The sequence below is a fragment of the Rattus norvegicus genome, chromosome 3, assembly GCF_036323735.1.
Source record: "Rattus norvegicus strain BN/NHsdMcwi chromosome 3, GRCr8, whole genome shotgun sequence".
NCBI classification, from domain to species: domain Eukaryota; kingdom Metazoa; phylum Chordata; class Mammalia; order Rodentia; family Muridae; genus Rattus; species Rattus norvegicus.
The window spans coordinates 92,499,483-92,522,686 of NC_086021.1; the positions used below are offsets into that span (position 1 = coordinate 92,499,483).

Genomic DNA, 23,204 nt, shown 5'->3' on the forward strand with positions numbered 1-23,204 from the left:
GACCTATTTAGCCATTCTTGTTCTTAGAGCAAAAAAGTCATTGGTTTTCTGTTCAGGAAATTTTTCCCTGCATCCATTTGTTTGAGGCTCATACCTACTGTCTCTTCTTTTAGTTTCAGTGTATTTGACTATGTGGAGGTCCAAGATCCACACAAGTTTATGGACTTGATCTTTGCACAAGGAGATAAGAATGGATCAATTTGCATCCATCTACATGATGACTGCCAATTGAACTAGCACCATATATTGAAAATGCTATCTTTTTTCTCACTGGATGGTTTTAGCTCCTTTATCAAAGATCAAGTGACCATAGGTAACCAAAGGATCAGGAAAAGATCTTTACCAACCCTACATCCAATAGAGGGCTAAAATCCAAAATATACAAATAATCCAAGAACTTGGACTCCAGATAGTCAAATGACCCTATTAAAAATAAGGTACACAGCTAAACAAAGAATTCTCAGGTGAGGAACATCAAATAGCCAAGAAACACCTTGCATAGTCATTAGGGAAATGCAAATCAAAACAACCCTGAGATTCCACCTCATACCAGTGAGAATGGCTAAGATCAAAAACTCAGGTGACAGCAGATGCTGGCAAGGATGTGGAGAAAGAGGAACATTCCTCCATTGTTGGTGGGATTTCAAGCTGGTACAATGAGTCTGCAGGTTCCTCAGAAAATTGGATAGAATACTATAAGTAGACCCAGCTATACCACTCCTGGGAAAATACCCAAAAGATGCTCCAACATGTAAGGACACATGCTCCAGTATGTTCATAGCAGCCTTATTTATAATAGCTCTAAGCTGTAAAGAACCTAGATATTCTTCAACAAAGGAATGAATACAGAACATGTAGTAAATTTGCAGAATAGAGTACTACTCAGCTATTAAAAATGGCTTCATAAATTATTAGGCAAATACATGGAACCTGAAAACATCATGCTAAGTGAGGTAACCCAATCACAAAAGGACACACATAGTATCCACTCACTGATAAGAAGATAATAGCCCAAAATCTTAGAATACTCAAGATACAATTCACAAACCACATGAAGCTCAAAAAGAAGAAAGACCAAAGTGTCAGTGCTTTGGACCTTCTTAGAAGGGGGAAAATTATTAATAGGAGGAAGTATGGGAACAAGTTACAAGCAAAGACTGAAGGAAAGCCCATCCAGAGACTACCCCACCTGGGGTCCAACCCATATACAACCTCCAAACCAGACAATATTGCTGATTCCAAGAAGAGCATGCTGACAGGAGTCTGCTATAGGTGTAACATAAGAGGCTTTGCCAGAGCATGACAAATAGAGGGCAATGATCACAGTCAACCATTAAATTGAGAATGAGGTCCCCACTAGAGGAGTTAGAGAAAGGATTGAAGGAGCTGAAGGGATTAGCAACCTTATAAGCAAGACAATACCAATGAGCCAGAGCTCCCAGGGACTAAACCACCATCCAAAGAGTACACATAAACAGACCCATCTCCAACTGCATCTGTAGCATAGGATGGCATTGTTGAGTATCAACGGGAGGAGAAGCCCTTGGTCTTTCCAAGGCTCAATACCTCAGGGTAGGTTAATGTCAGGGCGGGGAGGAGAGAAAGTGGCAGGTAGATGGGTGGTGGAACACCCTCGTAGAAGCAAGGGAAGAGGAGATGGAATAGGGACTTTATGAACAGGAAAAGAGGAAACAGGATAACATTTGAAATGTGAATAAATAAAAGTATCCAATAAAAGAAAGAAGCAACTGACTGGAAGATGTAGTATCTTCTCAGACTGTGGATCCTTCCATCTTTAGAAGATTCTACAAATAGTTGGATTCTATTCACTACACAGCCTTAAGTTCTACTTTATTTTCACATATGACATGTTGTACAGGACTCCATCCCTTGGGGGCCAAACCAAAAAGGGAGTCATTTCTACCAATTCTGGAATATTAATTTCATTGTAAATCAATAAAAAAAGATGAGAATCTTTCATTTTGATTATACCTGTAATGATTTCTTTTCCAGAAAAAAAAATTTAACTATTTTAAAAATCCTATTTACCTGTTTTTATTCTTGCTAAAGAGCCCGTGTGTCTTTATTGTGAATATATGAAATTAACTTTATTTCTTCTAATTGTAGGATTTTTATTATATTCCAACAGACTCCAGCTTTATATTTTCATAGTGTGTTTTTAAAGAAAATAAAGCTAACGTTCACAGAAAAACGAAGCAAATTGTGTAGGTGTCATATTTGCTAAAAAAGATAAAATCCAACAAGAAAACAGAGCGTCTTTCATTCTTGGGACACTACAACAGGCTCGTCAGATCGAGAATGTTCAGTACACTTAGTGAGTGAGGACAGATATACATCCAATGCAAAATACATGTAACTAACGCCTTTTTAAAGTGTCCTCACATGTCAGGACATTGTACATAAAATTCTATTAGTAAAATATTTAATATACAATATGAAAATTGTTGAAATATGCAAGTGATACCAAAATCTGCTCTTTTACACAAAATAATATGATTGAGAAAACTCATGTTTATGTTTAAAAATATCATTTAAGTGGTGATTGCCTCTACTGCCAAATGCCAAGTTCATTAGAGCCTACTGCTCTTATTTAAAACATTTTACTTAGAAAATACTCTCCATTTTCAATTTAAAATATCTCTCATGAAAAAATTTGCCACTTCATCCTTAATTCTGTTACTGATAAAGGTACACAACAGATATGTATATATGAATAATATATTTTCTTTTTCAGAGCACTAAGAAATTATCTGATGTGGACATTGTCATGCTTATAATTATCTTCCATAAATACATACCTTTTGGCAGCTTTTGACTGCTTACTTAATATAGATATTAAGTGTAGTCATAAAAATAACACCGTGAACATATTCATTGTTTTCATCAGCCTTCTTGGGAAAACCCAAAAGCTCTACTGAATTAGTCATTGAACTTTGGTTTTTGAAAGCACGTAGATAATCTTTCTGGAAAATTGGTCCCTGAGGGAGTCCATATATTGGTGATACCCATTTGTCCTTAGATGGTGGCAGAGATAAAAGTACTGTAACTCCTCAGCTTACGTCCACAGTAACTTTTTGACATGCTTTCGGATCATATCTGCTTAAGAAATTTTCCATTTTGTCAATACTCAAGAATAATTTCTAGGTTGACATGACTCTGAATTTAAAAAAATGAAAGGACAAATAGACAAAAGTATTGATTAATACAATGTATGTTCTACAGTGAAGAAATATTTGTGTGGTTAATTATATTTCATATTTTAGTCATAAGAAAACTTAGGAATTAGCATATTGAAAGATTCGTTCATGTACTTTTATTTGTATTGTTTTCCATTTACAAGCTCTGATTCATACTGAGTATTGTTAAAACTGGCAAAATTTGGATCTCTTTGACTTTACTTTAGAAAGAAGTAAGTACTTAGCATTTGTTTATTAACTAAATGAATGTCAATATTTGTACAAACAGCCACACAACATTGATTAAGAGTCTATGAGTGAATAGTGTAATTTTAGAATATATTTTAGATTTTGTTGACAGGAAAATAATGCACACAAAATCCATTAATGTTTTATGTCATCATGTACCCTATTTAACTATATCAAAACTGAAATCTATTTATAGTTAGCTTTATTGATATCAAAATTTAATAAATAAAAAATAATCAGGTAGTTTTATCTTCTAATTATTCATGATAGGTAAGAAATTAGGATTAGATGAGTAGGCATATAGAGGACAAAAATTCATATTCATCCTCCTTTGAGCAACACAATTCAGAAAATCCCAAAGAGCAGGCTTCATTTTAACTCAATTATGAAAAGTTATTTGTCCTTTCTAGATTCTTTATTTAAAATGGATGCATGCCAGTGGTGCCTATACACAAATATCTGACACTAATTATGGTGCGATTAAAGGAAATTATTTATAAAATTACTATGGTAAGTACAAACACGAATTATGCAACCTGTTAGGGTATCCTAGTCAAATATGAGGGTTTTTTACATCTATCTACCTTCAATATCTATTCATCCTCATAATCTATCAATATTGTGCTAACAAAAATAAAAAAATACTAGCACATACATTTACATAAAAATCCTTTTCATAGTTAATCAAGCTGAGTATCACCTTTGATTTCTTTTCAGTTTTAGGGTTGTTCACTATGAGCACCTGGAATTACACAAAAGAGTCTGACTTCATCCTCATGGGGCTGACAGATTCCAAAGAGTTACAGCTAGTCCTCCCTGTTCTGTTTCTGCTGATGTACCTGGTCACTGTGCTGGGAAACACAGGCATGATGCTGATCATCCGTCTAGATGCTCGGCTTCACACTCCAATGTATTTCTTCCTCACCCATCTGTCATTCCTTGACCTCTGTTACTCAACTGTCATCACACCTAAGACTTTACAGAATCTGCTGACTTCCAACAAAATCATTTCCTTTATTGGCTGTTTCACTCAGATGTATGGTTTTGTCCTCTTGGCTGCTGCTGAATGTTTCCTTCTTGCTTCAATGTCCTATGACAGATATGTGGCTATCTGCAACCCTTTACACTACCCAGTTATCATGTCCACAAGGTTCTGCAGTGCCCTTCTCACTGGTTCCTATATGATTGGAACTTTGGATGCCACTGTTAATATACTTTGTATGAATACCTTATACTTCTGCAGACCCAAGGTTATCCATCATTTTTTCTGTGACACGTCCCCAATTTTAGTACTGTCTTGTAATGATACGCATAACATTGAAATCATTATATTCATCTTTGCTGGTTCTACTCTAATGGTGTCTCTTATCACAATATCTTCCTCCTATATGTCCATTCTGTCTACGATTTTGAAGATCAATTCCACTTCAGGAAAGCACAAAGCCTTCTCCACTTGTGCCTCTCATCTCCTAGGAGTCACTGTGCTTTATAGTAATATTATTTTTACTTATTTGAAACCAAGTAATTCCTACTCCTTGGGAAAGGATCAAGTGGCTTCTGTTTTCTATACTATTGTGATCCCCATGCTGAACCCACTCATTTATAGTCTCAGAAACAAAGAAGTGAAAAATGCTGTTCATAGAGTTATCAAAAAGCAGGAAGGCTCAAGGCTTCAGATCAGAGTGACACTTAGTAATTAAGATATTGTTTTCTTTCTGTTATATATATTGAAATATTCCTTGGTTTTTCTCTCTAACTGCACCAGATAGCATGATTTCTATCTTTGTGGAGTTTCTCTTATACAACAGTACCTTGGCCCTATATGGTAATGTGCTGTCTAAAGTTTTGTATTTTTGGAAATGAAGAAAGACATTAGTGATGGTTTAAATAACTATGTTATTTTTAGCAAGAAAAGCTAACTGACACTATAACAATATCTTCAGAATCATTTTAATAGTATATGAAGTAATGACCTATAAAGGAAATGATTAATGTTTCTGTTTATGCTGAATTTATTTAGATTCATAAAATAAATAGTAATTACAGGAACATGTGATGGAAAAATAAATTAAATATTCTCAAATATAAGCATAGTAAATACAATGTTATGAATTATAATTAAGATTTAATTTTTAATATTTCATAGTCATGTCTTTTCTTTAACAATATCTATTGTTTATTTTTTAATCAATTATTTTTGCACTCCAGATTTTATTCCCCTCCCGGTCTACCCCCTTACTGTTCCATACCACATACCTCCTCCCCACAAACCCCCTTCTCCACAATTATGTCCCCACCCCACCCACCAGACAAGGCCTCCAAACTTCCTGAGGCCTCCAGTCTCTTGAGTGTTAGGTGCATCTTCTCTGACTGAACCCAGACCCAGGAGTACTCTGCTGTATATGTGTTGGAGGTCTCATCTCAGCTGCTTTATGCTGCCTGGTTGGTGTTCCTGTGTCTGAGAGATCTTGGGGGTCCACGTTAAATGAGCCTGCTTGTCGTCCTACATAGCTGCCATTCTCCTCAGTTTCCTCCAGCTTTTCCCTAATTCAACCAGATGGGTCAGCAGCTTCTATTCATTGGTTGAGTGCACATATCTGCATCTGACTCAGCTGTTTGTTGGGTCATTTTGAGGGCAGTCATGATAGGTCCCTTTTGGTGAATGTCCCATAACCTGAGTAATGGTATCAGGTCTTGGAGCCTTCCCTTGAGCTGGATCCCCCTTTGGGTCTGTTCCTGGACCTTCTTTTCCTCAGGCTCTTCTCCACTTCCATCCCTGTAGTTCTTTCAGACAGAAACCGTTATGGGTCCGAGTTTTGACTGTGGGATAGCAAACCCATCCTTCACTTCTTGCCCTTTCTTTCTGCTCGAAGTGGGCTCTACAAGTTCCCTCTACCCATTGAGATTTTTAAAGAATAGAACACTGTAACAAACATAGAAAACCATGTGCATGATATTCAAAAAACAATGATTGTGGAAGCATGTCTATGTAAGAAATGGAGAAACAAAATCTTGTTATTCCGTTACATTTTTGATACATATTGGTTTTTGAAAATTTGAAAATTTGAAAATTTCCTTTCTGCTGTTTAGTTTTATATATTGAATCAAGAAAGCATTTTGTAAAAAGGTCCAATAAATAAACAAAAAAAATTAATAAAAGTGCTAGTTTTTAAAAAGAAAAACTCAAACCACTGAACTGAGACTGGGACCCCCTTTGGTGGAATTTGAAGAAGGATTGAAAGAGCCGAAGGGGCTTGCAACCCCCTAAGAACAACAATGCCAACCATCCATAACTTGGAGGGACTAAATCACTACCAAAAGACTATACATGAACTGACCCAGGGCTCTAACTGCATATGTAGCAGAGAATAACCTTGTTGGGGCACCAGTGCAAGTGGAAGCTCTTGGTTCTGACAAGGTTGGACACACAGTGCAGGGGATTCGGGAGTGGGGGCTGTAAGGATGTGGATGGGGGGAAAACACCCTTAAGGGGGAGGGGGGAGGAATGGGGGCTTATGGACAAGAAACTGGGAGAGTAATTAACATTTGAAATATAAATAAAGAAATATATCTAATAAAAAAGTTAAAAAAATAATGACATAAAAAAAAACCTCTCATATTGCCATTCCGTTATGTAGAATGAAAATTTTCCATGTAGGAGAAAAAAAAAATCAGGCTTCTAATTTTATATTGTAAGTGTATTGATACTTTGTAAAAGTGTCCTTTTTGCTAGAACATACTGTACCTTTGAAAAACACTTAATTCTCTGATATATCAAATGTCTCTGGCATACTTTCTCACTGTCTTTTATCTTGTTACTTTAGTGTTTTTAGACGAATGAAAGTAATTTCTTATTTAAAAAGTTGATCTCCTTTTTACATTTACATTTTACAAAAAACAAACGAAAGCAAATATTTGACAAGTAGATATTTTTATGTCGATCTCAAAATTTGTTGTAATTATTTTTAAAATTGTATGTATATATTATGTACCTATGTTTGAATTGGCTTCCCTCTTTTTAAACATACAGTCCACTTTCCAATTGTTTAATTTACCTTTCCAAACTTTTTTCTTTTTACACACACTGAAATATATATTCAACCCACATCACCCACTTCTATTTTTTCTCTCTGTCTCTGTTACTCCATTTCTTTGTCTCTGTGTGTTTGTCTGTCTTTCTGTCTGTCTCGCTCTTTCTCTCGAAATTAGGATGTTATTCTAATTTTTCTTGGGTCTATTTTGGTTAACTACGATTGTTAATGGTAACATAAGTAAAAGATTATGGGCAAGTCAGAAAAGATTATATTAGTGAAAAGAGAATAACAACTTTCTCCTGGCAATCATTTACTGATCATAATCAGGAGAAATACACTTCAAAGCCACTACCCACACAAATGGCAGAAATTTGAAGTTCTCAGAACCTCCTACATATATCTTTACCTGCCTTGTTGTCTTTATACTCATAATGCCCAGGACTTGACTGTGTTTTCAGTGTTCCACAGAATTGTCCCTTATCCTCTTACTCTGGCCTTGTATAGAATTTGCACAGCCAGTACTTAGAATGAATCTTGGTAGTCCAAAGTTATCTTGACAACACAGTTAGTTAGAGACCACAAAACCACTCTCACTTATAGAAGACCCTATACCAAAACACAAAGTAAATCGGTTCCTGAGCATGGTCCTAACTGCATGAACTATGATAGGTAGACACAGTGTCATCCCACAGAAGAAAATTAATTTTTCCTCTCTCAGAATGTATTTTGTTCTCAGAGAGGAACAAGAACCTTAAGCTGGGTGAATAGAAAAAGAGAGGCTTCGGGAGAAGTTCAGGGGAAAAAGAATGTGTGTGTGTGTATGTGTGTGTGTGTGTGTGTGTGTGTGTGTGTGTGTACTTAATCTTTATAGAACATAGTTAAGTAGAAACACCAAACAAAGTATTGTTTATTCCACATTTTTTGAAACAGGGTATTTTTATATACCCTATGTTGACCTGATATTCAAATGTTGCCCAATTTTTTTATATATGCCAATTATTTCATCATAACCTACTTCCTGATAGGATTATAGGTACATAAAATCACACCCAAATAGCTGACAAATAGAGTTCTACAGAAACAAATATTTTCTTAAATATTTATTAGATATATTTCTTTACTTACATTTTAAATGTTATTCCTCTTACTGGTTTCCTGTCCACAAGTCCACATTCCTTCCCCTCCCCCTCCCCTATATGGGTATTCCTCCCACTCACCCTCCTTACCCCCCCTGACATTCCCCTACACTGGGGATCCAACCTTGGCAGGAACAAGGGCTTCCCCTTCCACTGGTGCCCCAAAAAGCCATTCTCTGCTACATATGCATTTGGAGCCCTGGGTCAGTCCATGTATAATCTTTCGTTAGTGTTTTAGTACCTGAAAACTCTAGTTGGTTGGCATTGTTGTTCTTATGGAGTTGCAAGCTCCTTCAGCTCTTTCAATACTTCTTTTAATTCCCACAAAGGGGTCCTGTTCTCAGTTTGGTGGTTGGCTTCTAGCATTGACCTCTGTATTGGACATGCTCTGGATGTGTCTCTCAGGAGAGATCTATATGTGGTCAATTTCAGCATGCACTTTTTAGCTTCATCAATCTTACCTAATTTTGGTGGCTATATATTTATAGGCCACATGTGGGACAGGCTCTGAATGTCCATTCATTTCTGCTTTTTAAAGGGTTACAATCCCCTTCAGCTCCTTCAATCTTTCTAGCTCTCCCATTGTGGTCCCTAGGCTTAGGTTGATAGTTGGCTGTAAGTATTTGCTTCAGTATTGGTCAGGTGCTCATAGAACCATTCAGGGAACAGCCATATCAGACTTCTGTTAGCAAGCACTTCTGGCATTAGCAATAGTGGGGGTCAGGGGCTGGTGTCTGCAGATGGGATGGATCCCTAGGTGATGCAATCTCTGAATGACCTATTCTTCAGTCTCTGTTCCATGTTTTATCCCTTTCTTTCCTTTGGGGAGGAACATTTCTGCGTTAACAATTTTGAGATGCATAGGTAACCCCAATCCTCATCTGGAGGCCTTGTATATCTATTGCAGTGGTATTCTACAGCTTGTATCTCTCCTTTGTTGGGCATTTCAGTTAAAGTCATTGTTATTGTCTCCTGTAACCCTCTTATTTCCCTGGAAACTTTCTAGTGGCTCTACCAGTCCCCTATCCCCATCTACTGCATGCTTTTATTCAATTTCCAGATACTCGGTATTTCTCTCCTGTCCATTCGAATACTTATTTCTGTACTCCATATTCCCTCCCCCTTCTCTCTCCCACTCTGGGTAGTTCCCTCCCTCTAGTTCCTGTTATTGTTATACTTATTCTATATAGGATTGAAGCATCTGCCCATTGGTCTTCCTTCTTCATAAGCTGTATATGTTTTATAGGTTATATCATGTGCATTCTGAGCTTTTGGGCTAAAATCCACTTATCAGTGATTTTAGCCATACCATGAGTGTTCTTTTGTGTATGGGTTACCTCACTCAAGATGATTTTTTTAATTCCATCCATTTGCTTGTAAAATTCCATGAGGTCATTGTTTCTAGTAGCTGAGTAGTACTCAATTGTGTAAATGTACATTTTCTGTATTCATTATTGAGGGGTATTTGGGTTGTTTCTAATTTCTGACTATTATAAATAAGGCTGGTATAAACATAATGGTGCATGTGTCCTTGTTATATGTTGGTGCCTCTGTTGTGTATATTCCCAGTAGTGGTATAGCTGGGTCTTCAGGTAGAACTCTTTCCGTTTTTCCAGGTTGACTTCCAAAGTGGTTTTACAGCTTCCAGTCCCATCAGCAATGGAGAAGTATTCCTCTTTTTCTACATCCTCTCCAGCATCTGCTTTCATCTCAGTTTTTGATCTTAGCCATTCTGATTGGCTGAGGTGGAACCCCAGGTTTCTTTTGACTTCTATTTCCCTAATCACTAAAAATTTAGCACATTTCTTTAGGTGTTACTCAGCCATTCAAGATTCCTCAGTTGAGAAATCTTTGTTTAGTTCTGAGAAAGAATTTAAAAACCTATTTTTAAATAGGGTTATTTGTTTTATTCTGGAGTCTAACTTTTTGAGTTCTTTGTGTATATCGGATATTAGACCTCTATGGGATTGTAGGGAAAGTAAAGGTCTTTTCTCAATCTGTGAGTTGCCATTTTGTTCTGTTGACAGTGACCTCTTTGCCTTACAGAATCTTTTCAATTTTATGAGGTCTGTTTTGTCAATTGTTAATCTTAGAGCATGAACCATTGGTGCTTTGTTCAGGAAATTTTCACCTCGTCAAATGTATTAAAGAATCTTTCCCACATTCACTTCTATTGGATTAGCATATCTGGTTTTATGTGGAAGTTCTTGATCCACTTGAACTTCAGCTTTGTACAAGGACATTAGAATGGATCATTTTGCATTTTCCTACATTCACACTGCAGGTTGAACTAGCACTGTTTATTGAAAATGCTGTCCTTTTTCTACTTGATAATTTTGGCTTTTTTTCAAAGATCAAGTGATCATAGGTGTATGGGTTCATTTCTGGGTCTTCTATTCTATTCCATTGATCTACCTGCCTGTCTCTATGCTAATACCATGTGATTTTTATCACTCTCGCATGGCAGTACAGTTCAGGTCAGGAATTGTGATTGCTCACAGGTTCTTTTATTGTTGAGAATAGTTTTTGCTATCCTGGGTTTTGGTTTTTAGCTATTATAAATGAATTTAAGAATTTCTTTTTCTATCTCTGTGAAGAATTGAGTTGGAATTTTTATTTGAATTGCATTAAATCTATAGATTGCTTATGGTAAAATGGCCATTTTTACTATATTAATCCTTCAGATTCATAAGCATGGGATTTCTTTCCATCTGCTGATGTTTTTTCAATTTATTTCTTTAGAAACTGGAATTTCTTGTCATACAGTTCTTTCAGTTACTTTGTAAGAGTCACATGAAGATACTTTATACGATTTGTGTCTATTGTGAAAGGTGGCCTTTCCCTAATTTCTTTCTCAGTCTGTTTATCCTTTGAGTAGAGGAATGTTATTGATTTATTTGAATTAATTTTATATTCAGCCACTTTGCTGAAATTCATTATCTAGCAGTTCTCTGGTATAATTCTGTTTGCAAAAATTTAATTGAGTGTTTTTGCATAAATATTAATGAGACAAATTGGTATAAAATTCTATTTTTCCTCTTTGGGTCTTTGTGTGGTTTAGGTATCAGTGTAACTATGGATTCATAGAACATATTAATGTTCCTTATGTTTATATTCTATGCAATAGTTTGTGAAGTATTGGTATTAAGTCTTCTTTGAAGGTCTGATAGAATTCTGCACTAAAACCATCTGGTCCTGTGGGTTTTTTGGTTGAGAGACTTTTAATGATTCCTTTTATTTTATTAGGAGTTATGGAGATTGTTTAGATGATTTATGTGATTCTGGTTTAACTGTTGTGCCTGGTATCTGTCTAAATTTTCCAGATTCATTGAGTATCATCTTTTAAGGTAGGATTTGATGATTTTTTAAATTTCTCCAATTTCTGCTGTTATGTCTCCCTTTTCATTTGTGATTTTGTTAATTTGGATATTGTCTCTGTGCCCTCTAGTTATTTTGGTTAAGTGTTAATCTGTCTTGTTGATTTGACTGGAGAACCACATCCTGGTTTTGTTGATTCGTGTATTTTTCTCTTCATTTCTACTTGAATGATTTCAGTCCTCAATTTGATTATAGTTTTTATTAGATATCTACAGAACATTTTACCACAAAACAAAAGAATATACGTTCAACTCAGCACATCATGACACCTTCTCCAAATTGGATTATATGAACAGACAAAAAAGTCTCAATAGATACAAGAACATTGAATTATTCCCATGCATACTACAGGTTCACTTCAGACTAAAGTTGGTCTTCACTAACTGCAAAACAAACTGGAAACAAACATACAAATGGAAGCTGAACAATTCTCTACTCAATCTTAACTTGGTCATGGAAGAAATAAAGAAAGAAATTAAAGACTTTTTTAGAATTTAATGAAAATGAAGGCACAACATATACAAACTTATCGGACACAATAAAAGCAGTGCTAAAAGGAAAACACATAGCTCTGAGTGCCACTGTGAAGTAATTGGAAAGAGCATAGGTTAGAATCTTATCAGCATATCTGGAAGTTCTAAAACAAAAAGAAGCAAATACATTCAAAAGAGTAGAGAGCAGAATGTAATCAAACATATATATGCTTATAAGTTCACTTCAAACTTTATCATAAGGAATCTCATGATATATATTTTAGGACTTTCAATTGTAACTTGACCATAATCACTAAGATTTGCTCTTTTGTGATAAATATTAGAGCAATATATTTGTTATGTGATGTTTTGAGTTTATTTTCCTACCATTTTCATTATTTCTATGTCATTTTTTCTGACCTCGAAACTGATATATTTTTATAATAGAATAAATGATATAATGTGCTCCAACTTTTATTCCCAGTGCTCTGTCTTCCTGTACACACCTTTACCTGAAATACTGGATCGGCATTCCATGCTTCTCAGGAATCCTTCTGATAGCCAAGACAATCAGGTGAAATTCCGTCCCACATTCCTCTGGTTGCTGGGCTCCAAGCAAGCCCAGCAGCCTTGACATTCACCCAATCTGAAGCTAGAAGTTCCTGGACAGATACCTTGTAGACCCTTAGAGACCACAGATACAAATAGATACTACTATACCCAGCAAAACTCTCAATCACCATAGATCTAGACACCAAGATATTCCATGTAAAACCTAAATTTAAACAACATCTTTCTACTAACCCAGCCCAGCAAAGGATACTAGAAGGAAAACTACAACCCAATTAGATTAACTACACACAAGAAAACACTATAAATAAATAATTGCACACCATTAAATCTAAAAGAAGAGAATTTCATCCATGTGTGTGCATGTGTGCCCCACTCAACCACTTAGTTAACAACATCAGCTACTCTGAGACTAAGTATTTATTATTAAATGATTAGAACATAAGCTTTAACAAACTTTCCCTGACTAGCTCATAACTTATTTAATTATTTAAATTATTCTATATCTAACTTTTGGTTAGTTACCTCTTCTTTCCTGACCTCCTTCTTTCTTCCAGTCTTTTCCAAGTCTCCCTAGCATCTCTATTAATTATATGTTGAATTCTGCCACCTACTAGTTTATATCTGTGTTCTGGATCCATTGTGCTTTGTCTTCTTTCTCATCACTGCTCCTACTCTTCTAACTTTTTTTACACTCAATATTTCAAAGAATCCCTTCTTTTTCTGCCATTGTCCTATCTCCTATTTATTGCGTCTGCTCATTGGTTGCTGGCTGTTTTATTGACAGGTGATAATCATAAAAGATTCCCTGTCGGGTTGGGGATTTAACTCAGTAGTAGAGCGCTTCCCTAGCAAGCGCAAGGCCCTGGGTTCGGTCCCCAGCTCCGAAAAAAAGAAAAAAGAAAAAAAAAGATTCCCTGTCTCTCTGTCTATCTATGTCTTTGTCTCTATGTCTCTCTCTCTCTCTCTCTCTCTCTCTCTCTCTCTCTCTCTCTCTCTCTCCTTTCTCCAGACACACACACACACACACACACACACACACACACACACACACACAGCCTAACACCATAAACATCAAAATAACAGGAACTAAAATCATTGTTAATTAATATTTCTTCTCTTCAGTGGATTCATTCCCTAGTAAAATAGACCCAGGCTAACAGAGTAGATATTTAAACAGGATCCATTATTATGCTGTATACAAGAAACACAACTCAGCCACAATGAAAGTTACTACATCAGAGTAAAGGGATAGAAAAAAAGATTTTCTAAGTAAACAGACCCAAGAAATAAGCTGAAGTAGCCATTCTAATATCGAATAAAATAAACTTTCAACCAAAAGCCATCAATCAGTTAGAAAATGACAGTGCATATTCAAAAAGAAAATCCAAAAAGAAATCCACTAAGATGACATTCAATTGTGAACATCTATGTCCCAAATACAAGGGGATCCACATTCAAAAAGAAACATTAATAAAGCTTAAATCACACATTGAACCCCACACATTCTTAGTGGGAGACTTTAACACTCCACAGTCACCAATGGATATGCCATCCAAACAGACACTAAATGGAGAAATAATAAAAGTAACAGAAGTTGTGAATCAAATGGACCTAAGAAATAATCATAGAATATTTCACCCAAACAGAAAAGAATATATTTTCTTCTCAATGCTTCATGGAAACTTCCCAAACTGACCATGTACTAGGTCAGAAAGTACTCCTGAACAGATACAAGAAGACTAAAATAAACACATTCATATTATGATACTACCACAGGTTCAAACTAAATATTAACTTCAATAACAGAAACAACAAAAATCCTACAAACCCATGGAAAGTGAACAACTCTCTACTTAGTGACCACTGGGTCAAAGAAGAAATAAAGAAAGAAATCAAAGACTTTCTAGAATTCAATGAAAACGAAGGCACAATATTCTTAAACTTATGGGACATAATAAAAGAAGAAAGGTCATAACATTAAGTGCCTTCATAAAGAAATCAGAGAATTCTTATATTAATAATTTAAAAGTACTACTGAAACCTTTAGAGCAAAAGAGAGTCAAACATACTCAAGAAGAGTAAATTTCAGGAAATAATCAAACTCAGAACTAAAATGAACCAAATAGAATCAAATAATCACCAAAACACAGAAATGGTTCCTTGAGAGAATCAACAAAGTGAACGAACCATTATCAAAAATGACTAAAAGTCACAGAGACAGTAGCCAAATTAACAAACTCAAAAATGTACAAGAAACATAACTACAGAGACTAAGAAAATCTAAAGAAACATCGTGTCTTATTTTTAAAGCCTGCACTCCACAAAACTGAAAAATCTAGAATATGAAATGCATAATTTTCTTCATACATGCCACTTAAAAGTTAAAAAAAGATCAGTTTGAAAAATTAACCTGTCTTATAACTCCTAAGGAAATAAAAAGCAGTCAGTAGAAATTTCTCAACCAAAAAAATACCTATGCTAGATGGTTTTAATAAAGAATTATATGAGACTTTCACAGAAGAACAAATAAAAATCCTTCTCAAACTATTTCACAAAATAGAAACAGGAGCATTGCTGAACTCATTCTATGATGCCACAGTCACTCTGATACCTATGCCACATAAGGACAAAACAAAGAAAGAAAAAATCCAAAACAATCTCCCATATTAACATTGAAGCAAAATTACTCAATAAAATACTTGCAAACAAGATCCAAGGAATACATAAAACACATCATTAAGCATGATCAAATAGGGTTCATTCCAGGGATGCAGGAGTAGTTCAATATACAAATACTCATCAATGTGATCCACCAAATGATCAAACTTAAAGGAAAATAAAAGCTAGTATATGGGGGCTGGGGATTTAGCTCAGTGGTAGAGCGCTTACCTAGGAAGCGCAAGGCCCTGGGTTCAGTCCCCAGCTCCGAAAAAAAAAGAACCAAAAAAAAAAAAAAAAAAAGCTAGTATATGATCTTCTCATTAGAAAAAGCCTTTGATAAAATCCAACGTCCCTTCATATTAAAACCTTTGAAAGATAAGGAGTACAAATTATATACCTAAACATAGAAAAGACAACGATCAGCAAGCCAATAGCCAAAATTAAATTAAATGGAGAGAAAATTAAAAGCAATTCCATTAAAAACAGGGACAAAGCAATGCTGTCCACCTTCCACTTATCTCTTCATTATGCACATGAAGGTGTAGTTAGAGCAATAAGAAAACTAAAAGAAGGACTGGACAGATGGCTCAGCCATTAAAGGTTAGGTTCACAACCAAAAATATAAGAAAACTAAAAGAAGCAAGGGGAAAAATTAGAACGGAAGAAGTCAAAGCATTGCTATTCATGGAAGATATAATATATAAAAATGATCCACAAGACTTTATGAAATAACTCCTACAACTAATAAACATCAGCAAAGTGGCTGGATTTAAAATTTACTCTAAAAGATCAGTAGCCACCTTCTATACAAATGATAAATGGGCTGAAAAAAATAAGAAACAACATTCTTCATAATAGCCAAAAATAATATAAAATATATTGCCCTGACTCTAACAAAGTGAAAAATCTGCATGACAAGAACTTTATATCCCTGAAGAAAAAATGAGGATGATATCAGAAAGATCTCCCATGCAGATTGATTGGTAGGATTAACATAGTGAAGATGGCCATCATAGGAAAAAAAATTCTACAGATTTAATCCAATTCCCACCAAGATTACAACACAATTATTTGCAGAGCTTGAATGAACTTCTTATGGGAAAACAAAACTTCCAATACAGTGTGGAGTAAGTGTACCATGTCATGAGATAGAACTGGTAAGATTTAGTGAGCTCACACTATGAAGGAGCCACTCTCCATATATCTACTTGCTGGGGAACATGTAATCACAAGACTCCACTCAGAATTATGGCAATCAGTCATATAGTATAATAACCTGGGGTTCTCCATGATAATGAGTTATCTAGATATTCCCCTCTAGTGTGCAGCCAATGAGCTTCCTTTCCTGGGCATTCCTTCCTGCAAATGCTATTTCAGTTTTGTTTTGTCCTGAGTAAGATATAGGCGTTCACATCTGCCATGAGATAAAAGTTTTAATGAGTAAGGACCTTTTCTTGATCAAGGATCGACACTGTAGGGAAACCTTCTTGTAAAGATCTATACCTAAATCTCTCTTCCACCTCATCATTACTCTTGGCAATCATTTGGAGTCAAACCAGGTTCTAACCCTGCCTTCCTCTTTCTTACTGGTGCATGGTCACCCTGAGGAGCAGAATGAGCTGGGATTCCAATTCTGACTCCCAGTGGTACATCAGCAGTGCCTACTTAGAGAGGACACTTGAAACCCCAGCAATTTTTTTTGCATTATGGGAAAATATGGTACTCCCATTACAGATTTCTTCTGCCTTCTCTGAGCAGCATGCTGGCAGAGCTCCAGCCCCCAAGGAGCATGAAAGACATGCATGCTGGCAGGATAGCTAAAACATTCCTGTATAATAAATGAACTTCTGGAGTTATCACCATCCCTGAATTTAAGATATACTATATAGCAATAGAGATAAAAATGCATGGAATTAATTTTGCCTGATTGAGACATTCAAAAAAAAGGTTGAATAATGGAATCAAATCAAATAAATAAACTCACATATCTATGGATATTTGATTTTTATCAAAGGAGACAAAAACCATGCAAAAAACATTTTCAACTAGTGCTGATCTAACTGGAAATCTCTATTTATAAGAATGCAAATAGACCCATATTTCTTACTTTGCACTAAACTTAAGTCCAATTGGATCAAAGACTTCAATGTAAAACCGTATATATTTCATCTAATAGAAAAGGATGTGGGAAATAGTCTTGAAATAATTGATACAGGAGAAATCCCCTGAACAGAACACCAATGGCTCATGCACAAAGATCAACAATTGAGAAACAGGACTTCATGACATTAAAAAGTTTCAAGGACAATGTAAATAGGTCAAAATAACAGCCCATGAATTGAGGAAAGATCTTTATCAATACTACATCTGAGAGATGGCTAATATACAAAATATATAAGGAACTCAAAAAGTTAGACGCTAACAACTCAAATAAAGCCATTAAAAATTGGGATACAGAGCTAAACAGAAAATTATCATGAGAGGAATTTCTTATGTCTTAAAAACACTTAAAGAAATGTTCAAAGCTCTTAGTTATCAGGAAAATGCTAATCAAAATGGTGTGAGATTCCACCTTACGGATTGTGATGGTTTGTATATGCTTGGTCCAGGGAGTGTCACCACTAGCAAGTGTGACTTTGTTGGAGTAGGTGTTTCATTGTGGGCATGGGCTTAAGACCCTCACCCTAGCTGCCTGGAAGTCAGTCTTCCACTAGCAGCCTTCAGATGAAGATATAGAACTTTCAGCTTCTACTGCACCATTCCTATCTGGATGTTGCCATGTTCCAGTCGTGATGATACTGGAATGAAAGTCTCAAGCTGTAAGCCAGCCCCAATTAAATGTTGTCTTTTATAAGACTTGGATTGCTCATGGTGTCTGTTAACAGCAGTAAAACCTTTACTGAGACACACTTATTAGAAGGGCTAAAATCTAAAACTTCAAGGAATATTCCATGATGAAAAGAATACGGTAGCAGTGAAAACTTGTGCAATCAGTATAGAAATCAATTTAGTAGTTTCTGAGAAAATTGGGTATAGTTCTACCCAACTATAACACTCCTTGGCATATAGCCAAAGATGCTCCAAAATCCCATAAGAACACTTGCTCAACTATGTTCATAGGAACTTTACTCATAATATCCAGAAACTGAAAGCAATCCAGATGCCCCTCAACTAAATAATGGGTAGAGACAATGTAGTTTGTTTACAAAATGGAATATTAATCAGCTATTAAAAACAGACATCTGGAATTTTGCAGGCAAATGGATAGAACTAGAAAATACCATCCTGAATGAGAAAATCCAGACCCAAAACACCAGGCGTGATATGTGCTCACTTTTAAAAAGATATTAGACAAAATGTACTGGACACCCATGGTACAGTCCACAGACACAAATAGGCTAAATTAAAAGGCAGACCCAAGGGAAGATGGTTGAAACTCACTGGGAAGAGGGAATATAATAGTCATAGAAGGCAGATGGAGTGAGGGAACTTGGTGGGAGAGGGGATAGGAATTCGAATGTGAGGGGGATTCAGAATTGTTTAAGGAGAGATAAAAGAGACTGCCAGATGGTCAGGAGAATGAAAAGGAATTTACAATTCATGAGGGTGGAGGGGTTTAAGATGCAACTTTAGAATGGGGCAGAGACCTGGCTTAGACCTCCCAGGCATCTATAAAGGTGATTCTAGCTGAGACTCCTACTAGTGGGCATATGGATACTGAAGTGGCCACCTCTTACAGTTCCTCCAGTAAAGGGAAAAGAACACTGCAAAACTCTCAAAACAAAATTTGTCCTGTTTATAAGAAGTGCCCTTAACTAGACTATGGGGGGAGGGCGGCAATGGGGGGAGGGTTGGGAGGGGAACACCCATAAGGAAGGGGAGGGGGGAGGGGGATGTTTGCCCGGAAACCGGGAAAGGGAATAACACTTGAAATGTATATAAGAAATACTCAAGTTAATAAAAAAAAAAAAAGAAGTGCCCTTGCAAAAATGGATGAGAGCCTGAGGTAATGGCCATCCAGTAACTGCCTCAACTTGAAACCCTTCCCAAGGGCAAACACCAATCCCTGTCACTGGTAATGATACTCTGTGTTACTTCGAGATAGGAGACTTGCATAACTCTTCTCTGAGAGGCTTCACCCAGCAGCTGAATGAAACAAATGAGGAAGCTTGCAGCTAAATATTGGACAGATATCAGGGAAATCAGGAAGATTTGAAAGAAGGATTGAGTTCCCTAAAAGCATAAGAACTCGACAGGAAGACCAACAGTCAGCTAACTTGGATACTTAAAGGCTTTCAGAAACTCAACCACCAAGCAATGAGCCTACAGGAGCTCTATCTATTATCACACATATATGTAGCAGATGTGCAGTGGTGTCCTTTTGTGATTCCCTAACAATTGGAGCACGGGCTTTCACTAAAGCTATTCCTGTCACTGTATCCCAGTTCCCTAACCAGGCTGCCTTGTCTTGCTTCAGTGGGAGAGTATGTACCTAGACTTGCAGTAGATTTTAAACGCCAGGGTTATTGAATACACAGGGCATGACTCCACCTTCTAAGAGGAGAAGACAAGTGAGGGGAGGGAAGGACAGTGTGAGGTCCAGAATGAGAGAGGTGGGGCAGTGACTGAAATATAAACTGAATAATTAATTAAAGAATTAGGGTATTAGGCTAAGGCTTCCAGGTAGAACAATTGCCTACTATGTGCAAACCTTGAGTTCGACTCCCAGAGCCAGAAAAAAAAAGTAATTTGGAAGTGGAAAATTTACTCACTCATCTCTGAGTAACAGTGTAAGAAGTCACTTTGATGCAAATTATTTTACATCATTTGTCATACAAGGCACTTGTCATTTTGTCATCCAGTAAAAAAGTATCTGGATTAAAGTAAAGAATTTTGGTTTACAAAAAAAAATCAGTTGATGAAGGACACCAAATCAGTAAGAAATCTCACAGACAGAACATAGAATCCTGTCCATGACAGCTCCTAGGTTTGTCTGTCCTGAGGCCTGCATGCAGGTTGCTTAGATCAGAAGAGTTGGCCTTACCTCTGCTCTCAGGTTTGTCAGTGCTCCTGGTGACTGGCTTTCAGAATATTCTTATAATGATAAGCAAAAATACTTGATTTTCAAATTGTTTATATACTATGACCTTTGCTGATTGCATTATAAAATTGTGTAACATCAAGCACATTAAATTTTTGAAGTTTTATAGATAATACTTACTTAATAAGCCAGAAAGCACTCTGAAATAATACAGGTTAAAAAGACTCTAGATAATAAAGCATGAAGGCACTATTGATAGGGAAGAAAAGTCAAAGTTACACAGATTGGTTTCTCTTGTGAGTCCTCTCATTTGACATTGTGAGATTTGTATTTTCCTTATCTGGGCTTATGGCTTATAAACTTGGCATCAACTAAATGGTACAATGTACATCAAAAGGAAGAAAAACCCCTTCTAAATACATATGAGTTTTTCTATTTATAGAAACTTATATTTATCAAACTTGAACTCTAACACTTAAGGAAATCTATTTTGTTTCTGTAACTTGCCCTGTTGAGTTCTAAATCCCTCTGCTTCAGTGTTTGTTGCCAATCTTTGAAGTGCATTGCCACTCCCAACCCCAGAACCTGTCATTCCACTATCATTTTCTGTTTTGTGGATGTTGCTACTCAGGGTGATCATGTTGTTTTCACAATCTGTAACTAGATTGTATCTCCTAATTCAATGTCCTCCACATTTTTACCTTTGCTACATATGACAAGACTTTTTTTTTAAAAAAAACTACACCTAAACTAAGTTTTTCTCTATCCACTTAGGTGCTAAAGGACACTTAGATTCATGAAATACCTATCTGTTATGATTTATATCAACATGAACAACACTGCTCAAGCATCACATAAGAATATTGGCTTGTTACCAGTAGGGTACATAATTAATGGTACAGTTGATAAAACATGATATTCTTCTTTTCATAATTTGAGGAACTCACACATTTTTATATAATAGCTACTGTAATTTATATTTCATAAATTATCAAAAATTCATTTATCCCCTAATCCCATCCATTACATTTAATCTTCACTCATTTTTAAATTTACATCATTGTTAATATTTGAATGATATTTGTGTCATTCACATGGCAGTCAGAGAAAAATTTTATGGACTTGAATCTCTACTTCTACATTTTTATGTGTTCTAGGAACTCAAATCACAAAGCTTACACAACAAATATCTTTATCTGCTTAGTTGTTTTGTCAGTAACTCCAGTCTCTTCTTAAATTATTATGTGTGTTTGCTGGTGTGTTTGTGTGTGATTATGTGCACTAGAGTGTTATTGCAAAAAGAGGCCAGAAACAGCAAGCACTGCTTGTTTCTAATTACAGGTAATGGTGGGCAACCTGCATGGGTGGCAGGTTTTCAATTTAGGTGTCCAGAAGAGCAGTATATGTTTCAAATGATAGACTGTTTCTGCAAAACAAAACCTTCCCTTGCTCTGCCTTTCATATTTTTGATGTAGTCATTAAAAGAGGGAAATAATGACACCACAACGTATTATCATATGTTTTTCTTTAATACTAAAGTGTTGAACTTTTTCATGCATATATCTATAAACCATATTAATGTCATAGAAATATATACTCATGAGTTTCACACAATCTTATTAGATTATTGTTTTATTTAATAATGAGGTTTTGAGGACTACATTTATTTAGGGTGGACTTTCGTAGTTTTGTAGTTTTAAAGTTAAAGTTGTTGGACAACAGCGCACAATGTTTCTCTATCCCACTGATAATCATGTTGAAAGTACATGTGTCCTTGAATCAAACAAGAGATGTGAGCAGAGCAGCACTTCTCTCTGGAAGCTACACGCATGATCAATTTATATCCTCAGTGGTATTATAAGAATTCTGCATTTTTCAATGTTTTTTATTAGATATATTTCTTTACTTACATTTCACATGTTATTCCCCTTCCTGGTTTCTTGTCCATAAGTCCCAATTTGCTCCCCTCCCCGTCCCCCATACGGGTATTCCCGCTATACATCCCCCTTATTGCCCCGCCCCATATTTCCCTACACTGGGGTTCCAACCTTGGCAGGACCAAGGGCTTCCCCTTTCACTGTTGTCCAAACAAGGTTATTCTCTGCAACATATGCAGTTGGAGACCTGAGTCAGTCCATGTATAGTCTTTCGGTAGTAGTTTAGACCCTGGAAGCTCTGGTTAGTTGGCATTTTAAGAATTCTGCATTTTGGGGGTGGGGATTTAGCTCAGTGGTAGAACGCTTACCTAGGAAGCGCAAGGCCCTGGGTTCGGTCCCCAGCTCCGAAAAAAAAAAAGAACCAAAAAAAAAAAAAAGAATTCTGCATTTTTAGAGCAAAAAGTGACTTAACTCTTTTCAAAAATAATAAAAAAAATTTAAAAAAAGAAAAGGAAAAGGAAAAGAAAAAAATGTCAGTTCAGTACAATTACCAGTCATCCTTTAACCATATTGCCCAATCAAAAA

At 36.0% G+C, this 23,204-nt stretch overlaps 1 protein-coding gene across 1 annotated transcript; it reads left to right on the top strand.

Annotated features, from left to right (window-relative positions):
- The first annotated feature begins 4,180 nt into the window (after nucleotides 1–4,180).
- On the top strand, nucleotides 4,181–5,146 carry Or8h10c (olfactory receptor family 8 subfamily H member 10C). Its single transcript, NM_001001376.1, has one exon. The coding sequence runs from the start codon at nucleotides 4,181–4,183 to the stop codon at nucleotides 5,144–5,146; it is 966 nt and encodes a 321-aa protein (NP_001001376.1).
- Nucleotides 5,147–23,204: the final 18,058 nt, after the last annotated feature.